This window comes from Lithobates pipiens, unplaced genomic scaffold (assembly GCF_037356315.1).
Source record: "Lithobates pipiens isolate NorthernLeopardFrog02 unplaced genomic scaffold, aLitPip1_a1.2 Scaffold_8, whole genome shotgun sequence".
Taxonomy (NCBI): Eukaryota; Metazoa; Chordata; class Amphibia; order Anura; family Ranidae; genus Lithobates; species Lithobates pipiens.
In genome coordinates, this window is record NW_027507903.1 from 259,756,625 (window position 1) to 259,769,613 (window position 12,989).

General features: G+C 46.9%; 1 protein-coding gene across 2 annotated transcripts in view; it reads left to right on the plus strand.

The window, feature by feature from the left end:
* Nucleotides 1-11,806, plus strand: part of LOC143961848 (solute carrier family 23 member 2-like) — a 282,179-nt gene extending 270,373 nt beyond the window's left edge. For both annotated transcript variants that reach the window (XM_077471183.1, XM_077471182.1), the window contains one exon: nt 11,453-11,806. In XM_077471183.1, coding sequence (XP_077327309.1) covers nt 11,453-11,628 — 176 coding nt within the window. In that variant the 3' untranslated portion in view covers nt 11,629-11,806. The remainder of the gene's footprint in view (nt 1-11,452) is intronic.
* Nucleotides 11,807-12,989: the final 1,183 nt, after the last annotated feature.

Here is a 12,989-nt window from a genome sequence, read left to right on the forward strand (position 1 = left end):
CATGGGTTGCACTAACTCTACTTTTTATCTAAAATGCCAGACTCAAGCGCTAGGCTATAACACCTACTTGCCTGTGAGAATTTTTTTTTTTAAATAACAAAAAAATGTATCAAAAAAAACCCTACCACCTGAAAGATACCCAATGTGAACTAAAAATGTTCAAACAGTATTCAAAATATATTTAGTAACAATGCCACCCAGGCCTATTCTGAGACTTCTCTCCTACATGTAAAAATATATTTTTTTAAGCTAGAAAATGACTCAGAACCCTCAAGCATTATATATTGTTTTAGCAGACACCCTATGGAATAAAATGGTGGTCTTTGTAACTTTTCATGTTACACGATATTTGCGCAGAAATTTTTCAAACTTTTTTTTTGGAAAGAAACAGTTTCATTCATAAAAAAAAAAAACACGAAAGTTAGCACAATTTTTTGTTGTGTACTAAACGATGCTTTAAATGTTTTTACAGGTTACATGTTTAGAGTTACAGAGGAGGTCTAGTGCTAGAATTATCGCTCTCGCTCTAACGATCATGGCGTATGTAACCTGTGTGTGTCTGGTTCTGATACTAACTAGTGCCTACCCAGGGACTGACTAGTATCTCTCCCCAGCCTGTCCCCACACACCCTCTCACCTGCTGACCTGTGAATGGGGCGATCACTTCCGCAGTGTTATTGTGTTCTGCCAGTGAATACAATGATTAGTGTTGCTAACTATAGCTGGCAGCACTGATTGTTTTGGGGAAAACCTGACAGGCTGGTTGTACTCAAGTCGGTTAAAACCAGCTAGCCCATACATAGATCAACTATGGCTGGTCTCTGCTTAATTGGTGTAATTTCAATCCATGTATGGCCCGCTTAACCACTACGCAGTCCCTAAACATCCTTCCACAAACCTTTACATTTTTCCTTCCCAGATTACTTCATCCTCCTCTCCTATACATAGTGCCCACTGTCATACTCTCCACACTTCTCTCCTGTACATACTGCTCACTGTCATACCCTCCACACTTCTCTCCTATACATAACACCCGCTGTCATATCCTACACACTCCTCTCTTGTACATAGTGCCCGCTGTCATACACTTCTCTCCTGTACATAGTGCCCACTGTCATACCCTCCACACTCCTCTCCTGTACATACTACTCACTGTCATACCCTCCACACTCCTCCCCTATACATAGTGCCCACTGTCATACCTCCAACACTTAACTCCTATACATAGTGCCCCCTGTCATACCCTCCACACTCCTCTCCTGTACATACTACTCACTGTCATACCCTCCATACTCCTCTCCTATACATAGTGCCCACCGTCTTACCCTCCCTCCACACTCCTTTCCTGTAATTACTGCTTACTGTCCTACTCTCCACACTTCTCTCCTGTACATAGTGCCCACTGTCATACCCTCAACACTCCTGTACATATTGCTCACTGTCATACCCTCCACACTCTTCTCTTATACATAGTGCCCAATGTCATACCCTCTACACTCCTCTGCTGTGCATACTGCCCACTGTCATACCCTTCACACTCCTCTCCTGTACATAGTGCCTTCTGCCATACCCTCTGCACTCCTCTCATGTACATAGTGCCCACTGTTAGACCCTCCACATTCCTCTCCCTCACCTGCACATACTTCCCACTTTTATTCCATCCATACTCCTCCCATATGCCTCTTACCCACAAAAACTGTTCTTTAAAATTATACTGAATATTCTCAATAGTGATGGACGAACTTCCGACGGGACGTTTCGCGAACGCGAAACGCGAACGGACACAAACGTTCGCGAAAACGACCGTTCGCCGCGGGCTCCATTGACTTCAATGGGAGGCGAATTTCGCAAACCTTTAGGTCGAATTTGCGGCCACGGGGTAATTATTAGGGGGTAGCACGTAGTCCCACCACCTGGACAATAGCATAATACATGTATGAGGTGAATTTGGGATCGATAACTACAAGCATTTTTTTTTTATTTGGGAAATTGTTCTGACAATTCAGGACTATGGAGCTAATGAAGGCAATGGAGGAGAGGGAAGGTCAGGGACCAGGGTAGGCAAACAAGAGGGTGCAGGAGATACAGAGCACTGACAGCAGCACCGTAATACAGAGCACTGACATCAGCACCGTGACATACAGCGCTGACAGCAGCTCCGTGACATACAGCGCTGACAGCAGCTCCGTGACATACAGCGCTGACAGCAGCTCCGTGACATACAGCGCTGACAGCAGCTCCGTGACATACAGCGCTGACAGCAGCTCCGTGACATACAGCGCTGACAGCAGCTCCGTGACATACAGCGCTGACAGCAGCACCGTAAGCAGCCCCAGGAGGAAGTCAGCACAGCACAGGGATGGTGTGATCCCCTCATAATAAGAACCCCCAGGAGGAAGTCAGCACAGCACAGGGATGGTGGGAGCCCCTCATAATAAGAACACCCAGGAGGAAGTCAGCACAGCACAGGGATGGTGGGAACCCCTCATAATAAGCAGCCCCAGTAGAAATATGACACCGCTCAACCTCTTCAAAGAGGAGGGTAGGGGCATATAGTACGGTGTGCTTTTTTGGGTCAGGGAAGTGAGCCAAATGAATTAAGAAGGTCTGTGTGCTTGATTCCAAAAATTGTTTATAGACATATACATGGTCTACTGATCACATGTGTTGAATTCCTCCGAGATCCATGCCTCATTCATTTTTAGAAATGTGAGGTAGTTAACACTGTGGTGAGCTAGGCGAGTACGCTTATCGGTCACAATCCCCCCTGCTGCGCTGAACGTCCTTTCGGACAGGACACTGGATGAGGGGCAAGCCAACAGTTCGATTGCAAATTGGGCAAGCTCTGGCCAGAGGTCAAGCCTGCCCACCCAGTAGTCTAGGGGTTCATCACTCCTCAGAGCGTCCACATCGGCCGTTAACCCAATGTAGTCGGACACCTGACGGTCTAGGCGTTCCCTGATGCTGGATCCGGATGACACCTGTCGATGGGTCGGCTGAAAGAATGACCTCATATCCGAAGTCACCAACACATCTTCAAACCGGCCTCTTCTTGCAGGCGCTGTTGGATTGGTACCCGCAAATCCTTCTCTGGGAGTGGGAATTGCTCCTCTGCCAGCGCACGCAAAAGCAGAATGCAGCATTTCTCGAAGCAAGGCCTGGAAGTGCTGCATTCTGACAGCCCTCTGCGACGGCGGTAACATTTCCGCCATTTTGTGTTTGTACCGGGGGTCTAAGTACGTTGCCACCCAGTACTGGTCCTTGACCCTCATGCTTTTTATACGGGGGTCCCTATTAAAACACTGGAGCATGAAGGCCCCCATTTGCACTAAAGTGGAAGCGGTGTGGTGGCCTGGCTCCTGCTCATCATCCAGGATAATGTCGTCCTCTTCATTCTCCTCTCCCCATCCTCGCACAACAGGGATCCCAGAAAGGTTTAAAGCATGCTCTTCTTGCTCCTGCTCATCCGCCCCGGCACCATCCTCCTCTGACTCCTCATCAGACTCCTGTTGTTGACTTGTCTCAGATAGAGTAGCCCCCCCTGGGAATTCATCCAGCATTGCGACTTCCTCATCTTCCCGCTCCTGCTCCTCCACAGCCTGATCAATGACACGACGCAATGCACGCTCCAGAAAGAAGGCATAAGGTACCATGTCACTGATGGCGCCATGGCTGCGACTGACCAGTTTGGTGATCTCCTCAAATGGCCGCAGAAGTCTGCATGTGTCGCGCATGAGCAGCCACTGGCGCGGTGAAAAAAAACCCAGCTCCCCAGAACCGTTTCTTTCGCAGAGTTCATACAGGTAGACGTTAACTGCACGTTTCTGCTGGAGCAGCCTATCAAGCATATAGAAGGTTGAGTTCCATCGCGTCGGGCAATCGCAAATAAGACGTCTGACCGGCAGATGGTGTCGCCGCTGAATGTCAGCAAGGCGAGCCATGGCCGTGTAAGATCTTCTGAAATGGGCCGAGATTTTCCTTGCCTGCCGCAAGATGTCCTGGACCCCAGGGTATTTGACAAGGAATCGCTGCACGACCAAGTTTAAGACGTGTGCCATGCACGGCACGTGCGTGATTTTGCCCTGTTTCAATGCGCTAAGCAGATTGGCACCGTTGTCACACACCACTTTACCAACTGTCAAATTGAGCGGTGTTAGCCACTCATCTGCCTGTGAACGCAAAGCTGAAAGGAGTGCCGGGCCAGTGTGGCTCTTTGCTTCCAGGCACAACAGACGCAGCACGGCATGGCAACGTCTCACCTGGCATGTGGAATAGGTTCTGGGGAGCTTGGGCGGTGCAGTGGAAGAGACGCTAGCAGCGGAAAAGGAGGAGGCAGCTGAGGAGGAGAGGGAGGAGGATGGAGTAGGAGGAGGAGAAGAAGAGTCAGGCCTGCATGCAATCCGTGGCGGTAAAACCAAATCTACACGGGTGCCACGGGTTACATGCTTGACGGCCGTCAGAAGGTTCACCCAGTGGGCAGTAAAACTGATATACCTTCCCTGCCCGTGTTTGCTAGACCACGTGTCTGTGGTCAGATGTATCTTGGCACCGACACTGTGTGCCAGAGATACATTCACTTGCCGCTGAACATGGCCATATAGCTCTGGGATGCCCTTCTCTGAGAAATACTTCCTTCCTGGGACCTTCCATTGTGGTGTTCCAATGGCCACAAATTTGCGAAAGGCCTCCGAGTCCACCAGTTTATATGGCAGTAGTTGGCGGGCTATGAGTTCTGACAAGCCAGCCGCCAACCGTTGGGCAAGAGGGTTATCCGGCGTCATCATTTTTTTACGCTCAAACATTAGGCCCACGGAAGCCTGCCTTTTTGCAGAAAAATGTGAGCTTGGCGTGATGGAAGGTGGAGTGGAGGACAATTGTGAGGAGAGAGGAGAAGGAGAAGTAGAAGACGAGGCTGGACGGTGAGAGCCTGCAGTGTGGCTTTGTGTGTTCCGTTGCTCCCACTGGGCTCGGTGATGGCTGCTCATGTGCCTTCTTAAGGCGGTCGTCCCTAGGTGAGTATTGGGCTTACCGCGACTAACGCGTTGACTGCAAAGATTGCAGATGGCAACGCTATTGTCAGCAGCGGACACGTTAAAAAAAGCCCACACTGCGGAGCCATGTGCCGGTGTCCTGGGAGCGCCAGATGTGACCGTACATGGTCGATGACTCGCTCCTGATACATTTGCAGTCTGCTTTGTCCCTGCTGTGCAATGTAAGTCATTGCTGCTTCTCCTCCCTATCTGCTGGTCCATATCTCCCTCTGAACTCCCCTCCTCTTCCTCTCTTGTGGGCACCCACGTGACATCACTAGACACGTCATCATCAACGTCACCTTCCCCACCGCTATAAGTAGAGTAGGCAGCAACACCGGGGACCAACCTCCTCCTTGGGCTGATCTGGGTACTGGCGTCAGACTGCTGAGTAGCGCTTGTTGCTACCTCCTCTTCCTGATCCAATACCAAGAGTGGCTGCGCATCAGAAATGTCCTCTTGATATGGATCGGAAAATAATTCCAGTGACTCAAGCGGAAGGTATGTGGTGGTGGTGGTGGTGGTCGTGTTGTTGGTGGTAGTGTCTTTGGGGGTGCACATAGCAGAGAGTGAAGAAGAGGGTGCAGATCGAGAGGATGAGGAGGGTGCAGAAGAGTAAGGCTGAGCGAGCCACTCAACCAAGTCTGGTGCATCCTTTAAAGTAATTGAACGCACCTTCTGCAACTTCCCACTTTGGCTCAAGCCTGTTGCTCCTGCCCTACCCCTACCACCCCTGCGGAAGGGCCTGCCTCTTCCTCTGCATGTCATTTTTTAAATGACCCTGTGACAAAACTCTTAGTCCCTATACCGCTGAAGGACTGCTGCAGTATAGGTGAGCGGTCAGCAGTGGTGCACGTCAACCCTATCTATTGTGGACCTATAGCGGTCCTTACAGAACAGCAGACTGTACCGCACTCAAGCCTATGTACCGTAGCACCCTATACCAAGTTACCAGTCCTTATAAGAACTTTTGTGGACCAAGCAGGTTGTGTATTAGTGTTTAGCAGACTGTACGTCAGTCCCTATACCGCTGAAGGACTGCTGCAGTATAGGGCAGCGGTCAGCAGTGGTGCACGTCAACCCTATCTATTGTGGACCGATAGCGGTCCTTACAGAACAGCAGACTGTACCGCACTCAAGCCTATGTACCGTAGCACCCTATACCAAGTTACCAGTCCTTATAAGAACTTTTGTGGACCAAGCAGGTTGTGTGTTAGTGTTTAGCAGACTGTGCGTCAGTCCCTATACCGCTGAAGGACTGCTGCAGTATAGGGCAGCGGTCAGCAGTAGTGCACGGCAACCCTATGTATTGTGGACCGATAGCGGTCCTTACAGAACAGCAGACTGTAACGCACTCAGGCCTATGTACCGTAGCACCCTATACCAAGTTACCAGTCCTTATAAGAACTTTTGTGGACCAAGCAGGTTGTGTGTTAGTGATTAGCAGACTGTACGTCAGTCCCTATACCAATGAAGGACTGCTGCAGTATAGGGCAGCGGTCAGCAGTAGTGCACGGCAACCCTATGTATTGTGGACCGATAGCGGTCCTTACAGAACAGCAGACTGTAACGCACTCAGGCCTATGTACCGTAGCACCCTATACCAAGTTACCAGTCCTTATAAAAACTTTTGTGGACCAAGCAGGTTGTGTGTTAGTGTTTAGCAGACTGTGCGTCAGTCCCTATACCGCTGAAGGACTGCTGCAGTATAGGGCAGCGGTCAGCAGTGGTGCACGTCAACCCTATCTATTGTGGACCGATAGCGGTCCTTACAGAACAGCAGACTGTACCGCACTCAAGCCTATGTACCGTAGCACCCTATACCAAGTTACCAGTCCTTATAAGAACTTTTGTGGAACAAGCAGGTTGTGTGTTAGTGATTAGCAGACTGTACGTCAGTCCCTATACCAATGAAGGACTGCTGCAGTATAGGGCAGCGGTCAGCAGTAGTGCACGGCAACCCTATGTATTGTGGACCGATAGCGGTCCTTACAGAACAGCAGACTGTACTGCACTCAGGCCTATGTACCGTAGCACCCTATACCAAGTTACCAGTCCTTATAAAAACTTTTGTGGACCAAGCAGGTTGTGTGTTAGTGTTTAGCAGACTGTGCGTCAGTCCCTATACCGCTGAAGGACTGCTGCAGTATAGGGCAGCGGTCAGCAGTAGTGCACGGCAACCCTATGTATTGTGGACCGATAGCGGTCCTTACAGAACAGCAGACTGTACTGCACTCAGGCCTATGTACCGTAGCACCCTATACCAAGTTACCAGTCCTTATAAGAACTTTTGTGGACCAAGCAGGTTGTGTGTTAGTGATTAGCAGACTGTACGTCAGTCCCTATACCAATGAAGGACTGCTGCAGTATAGGGCAGCGGTCAGCAGTAGTGCACGGCAACCCTATGTATTGTGGACCGATAGCGGTCCTTACAGAACAGCAGACTGTAACGCACTCAGGCCTATGTACCGTAGCACCCTATACCAAGTTACCAGTCCTTATAAGAACTTTTGTGGAACAAGCAGGTTGTGTGTTAGTGATTAGCAGACTGTACGTCAGTCCCTATACCAATGAAGGACTGCTGCAGTATAGGGCAGCGGTCAGCAGTAGTGCACGGCAACCCTATGTATTGTGGACCGATAGCGGTCCTTACAGAACAGCAGACTGTAACGCACTCAGGCCTATGTACCGTAGCACCCTATACCAAGTTACCAGTCCTTATAAGAACTTTTGTGGACCAAGCAGGTTGTGTGTTAGTGATTAGCAGACTGTACGTCAGTCCCTATACCAATGAAGGACTGCTGCAGTATAGGGCAGCGGTCAGCAGTAGTGCACGGCAACCCTATGTATTGTGGACCGATAGCGGTCCTTACAGAACAGCAGACTGTACTGCACTCAGGCCTATGTACCGTAGCACCCTATACCAAGTTACCAGTCCTTATAAAAACTTTTGTGGACCAAGCAGGTTGTGTGTTAGTGTTTAGCAGACTGTGCGTCAGTCCCTATACCGCTGAAGGACTGCTGCAGTATAGGGCAGCGGTCAGCAGTAGTGCACGGCAACCCTATGTATTGTGGACCGATAGCGGTCCTTACAGAACAGCAGACTGTAACGCACTCAGGCCTATGTACCGTAGCACCCTATACCAAGTTACCAGTCCTTATAAGAACTTTTGTGGACCAAGCAGGTTGTGTGTTAGTGATTAGCAGACTGTACGTCAGTCCCTATACCAATGAAGGACTGCTGCAGTATAGGGCAGCGGTCAGCAGTAGTGCACGGCAACCCTATGTATTGTGGACCGATAGCGGTCCTTACAGAACAGCAGACTGTACCGCACCCAAGCCTATGTACCGTAGCACCCTAGACAGACCAAGTTACCAGTCCTGATAAAGAGCTTTGTGGAACAAGTGAGTTGTGAATGATTAGCAGACTGCAGCAGAAGGGCAGCAGTCAAGTATAATATTCTTTCTATATTTGGAAGAAAGAATATTATACGTGTACAAGCCTATTACCGTACCACTGATACCAGTCCTGAAAAGAACCTTTGTGGAACTAATAGTAACAGCAAGTCTTTAAAATTATCCTCACTGCCTGACACACTGCTTCCTGCCTGTCCCTATACAAATTGGCAAAAAAGAGTAGGCTGGAACGATTAGCTGGAACAGCTCTTTTGTGGACCTGATAGTAACAGCTAATGATGATGATGATGATGATGATGAAGAAAGACTAATCTGGCTGAGCTGTCCCTAAAATAGCAGCATACAGCGCTCTGTCCCTTTATCTAAACTGACAAAAGAAACTCAGGCTGCTGACCTAACACCTATACCAGTCCTGAAAAGAACTTTTGTGTACCAAATAGCTAGCGTTTTCTCTGTCCCTACTCCACACAGGATCCTTTCCCTACAGTGACAGAAGAAAGAATGTAAAATGGCCACCGGATCGGGTGTATTTATAGGTTAGGGGGAATGTCCAAGTGTCCATGAGCTGTCATGTCTCAATTGGTTGTCCTGTAACACATGATAAACGTGTCACGAAAGGTTAAAGTTCTTGTATACATTAAACACGTAAGTCCGCCGGGGCGAACGACGGAAAAAGGCGTTCGAACCCGCGGACGGCGAAAGTCGGAAATTCGCCGCGAAACGACCGCCGGGCGAACCGTTCGGCCATCACTAATTCTCAATGTTACCAGCTCTAGAATGGGCACTTTTGTCAGTTCAACTAAAGGAAATCTCACAGTCCTCATATTTGTTCTGCCCCATTATTAGTACTTATTTCATTTTGTAATTACTATTGTGATGTATAGAGGAACATAGGGGGTGTCAGCTACTCTAAATATAGCACTTGTAAAAAAAAGTGTCCCTGAAAATATTTTTGAAATGTTGACAACTATGCAATTAGGCACTGCCCAAGGGCCACAGGGTCAGTAGGGGGCCCCATGAGAGACTCCTGTGATATTAAAGCGGTAGTAAACTTTTCTAACAGTACTACTTTTTAGAGGCCCTGGGGTATGTTATGCCATAATGTACAAGTATGCCCAGCATATTAGCACATTAGGGCACACTTAAATTGTCAGACTGAGCCCTCCAGTGCTGTGCTGTGATCAATCCGGCGGGGCCCGGGCATTTCCATCTTCACCCGGTCTTCCTTCTGGGTTCTGTGCCTTCGGTCACTTGCTTTGGCCAGGCTGCGTTGATGTCATTCCCACACATGCTCTTGTGCATCCTCTCTCTCTCACCCCCCCTCTCTCTCTCATCCTCCCTCCCTTACCCCTCACATCTCTTTTATCCCCTTTCTCTCTCTCTCTCTCATCCTCCCTCTCTCTCTTTAATTTAATTTGTTATAACAAAAAATAGTTTGCATTTTTATTAATTTATTGTTTATAAAAGGCCCCACCAAAATCCTCAGCACCAGGCCCATGATGTTCTTAATCTGGCCCTGCATCTAGGCCACGCACAGAATGATTTTTTGACCATACAGAGAATCAGTCAAATTCCATTAGCGTATGTTCAGCTTTGCCCTTACCTCTTGCTCTGGTAACAACGCTAACATTTGGATTTCCCATCACTTTCTTTGTTCTGATGACCATTGTCATCTAGACAGAAAGGGGGGAATCTCCTCAGTTGGGAGACAGACAGCAGTGACAGCAAAAAAAAATGACAGATGATTTACCATTTGCCAATCAAAAAAAAAAAAAAAAATCTTGCCTTTTGCCTGTTTTTTATACTTTGAGTCACAGTCTTGAAATGAATATGCACTTCAGCAAAAGTCAGATGGCAACGTCTACCTACTTGTTCTTGGCTAAAGTACTCAAACTTGTTATTGTTTCACATAGAGTAACCAAAGGTTAAAACCCGTATCAGGTTATTTTTTGCTGCCTGTGACCCATTGGGAGATTTTCCTTCACTTCCTCTCCTGTTCCTGCATGGACAAGGTGACATTGCCTCTTTAAGGTCCCATTTACACTTGCTTCGACTTTAACACGCATTAAAGCTCCTACAGCTTCACCATGCTTTTTTGATGTGTTTTTGATGCTTCTGCGATCCTTCAGCAATGCTTCGGTGGTGCTTTGATGATGCTTTGGTGGTGCCTTTTTAAAGTTTAATGAAGCTTGGCAGATGCCCTCTGTGTGTGTTGATATCTCATACCTGCAATACCCCCAAAACAAAGCAAAGCTAAAGCTAAATTAAAGCCTCTCAAAAGCTGCAGGTGCTTCAAATGAGCTTTATCATAAACTTCTGTGAAGGCTTTGAAGATGCTTTGAAGCACCACTAAAGCGACATGGGGTACAATTTTTGAAGCAAAGTAAAAGCAAGGTGTAAACCGGGCAATAAGCTAATCATTTATTTAGTGACAGGTGCTTTGACTGGTGTTCAGAGAGCTTTAAAAAAGTGTGTTGGAAGCCAAGTTTTGAAGCAAGTGTAAACTAGACTTAAAGGAAACTTTATGCATGGCACTGTGCTCCTGCTCAGTGGTTAAAAAACACCAGCATTTTCAGAAAAAGATCAATTATAGTACATTTTTTTTTAGTGCAAGTTTTATACTGCCTTAATGGGTAATGTTGGGCTTCTAACATCTATACATAAGTATCAGTTACCTTTTAATTTTAGGAACTGTTCACAGGTAACCTTTCAAACTAAGATATATTGTTCTACTTAAAGCTGTAGTCTGTTTATGTAGCAATAGATAGGCTGTGAGCACAAAATATATACTTCTTGGCTCTGAAAAATTGCTTTTTCAGGGTGTTCCTTGATACATCACAAAGGTACCTTAACTACTGTTTGAATATAAAACTTGTGTGCTTAAGTATCTGATCCCAGGATGTTTCTCTGCCTGCCATTGTGCATGTTTTGGCTAGCAACCAGCATAGAGCAATAAATCATTTGTTCAGGCAGAAATGATGATCTTGTTTCTTATTTCCGCTTAGGTTCAGATGAAGAAAGGGGAACTAATGCTTGGCATAAACAGATGCATGCAGGGAAAAGTAATGGCACTGCAGGACAATCTTGTTATGATCTGCCTTTTGTCACAAAATATTTAAGAAAGCTTTCCTGGAGTCGATACATTCCATTCTCACCGACATTTCAGATGAATAGGAATTAGCTGACCTCTTACAACAAGTCGTGTTGCATAAGCTAAATCCACAAATGTGAAAGTTCACCAGAAGCAAACATTTTCAGACAATATTTCTGCCAAATGAAATATACTCTGCTTTATCAAACAACTGAATAAACACTGGGCTGTGGGAACATCATTAATAAAACATTTGATTTTGACACTAGGATGTTTTTCAATTTTGAAAGTGTAATAAATACGAAATAAAGAAACAAACAATCAGCGCAAACAGGTATTGGGTATAAGAAAAATGCAAGCTGTACACTATAGGTTGATCACAACACCTCCAATGTATATTAAAAAATAAAATTAGTGCAACACAATAAAACACGGTAAGTCCATAAACAAAGGGACCAATGGATTCCCAGTAGAAGACAAAGACACCTTGTGGGAAGAAAGATTCCAATCCACTGAATGTTCTGAGTGACAGACCCTCCACCAGCAAGTCAATATTCTTACCAGATGTGGTGGACCTTTGAGCTAACAGAAGGTCAAATATGCTTGTATCCACAGTGGGATGGAGACGGTTGGCCGGTGCAGCAATGGAACCAGATCTTTCAGGGCGAGTATGTAGATAAAATAAACACGATCTAAGTGCTCTCCATCAAGTTCATTTATTCGAGTAATCCACAATATAAAAGCTCTTGTGACAGTAATATAAAATAATGCTACATGTAGTGATCATATGACCAGTATAAAAAACACACAGCATGTGTACGTGTACGTGTATGTGTATGTGTACGTCCCCCCGTACACATAATGTCCTATGGGACTTCGTCAGCGAGGGTGGGACTATCACGTCACCCAGATGCTTAAATACATACCTGGTCACCCTAGAGAGCAAGGAGGACTGGAAATCCAAGAACTGGAAGTCACAGTCTACTCTAGCGAGCTCAATACCCTGTGGGGACACAGACTGGCGAGATAGAACATATATTAACCACTTGCCGACCGCCGCACACACATATACGTCGGCAGAATGGCTCGTACAGGCAAATGGGCGTACCTGTATATACTTTTGAGTTTCCTGCCTTGCAGGTCCCACAATCTCGATGTTTGCCAATGGCCTACGATCGTGAGATGGAGAGGCAGAACGGGGAGATGTAAACAAGGCATTTCCCTCTTCTGCCTACTGACATGACAAGGATCTACTGCTCCCTGTCATTGGGAGATGGGATTGCTGTCATGTCAGTGGTAGCCCACCCCCCCCCCACAGTTAGAATCACTCCCTAGGACACACTTAACCCTTTGATCGCCCCCTAGAGTTTTACCCCTTCCCTGCCAGTGTCATTTATACAGTAATTAGTGGCTATTTATAGCACTGATCGCTGTATAAATGACAATGGTCC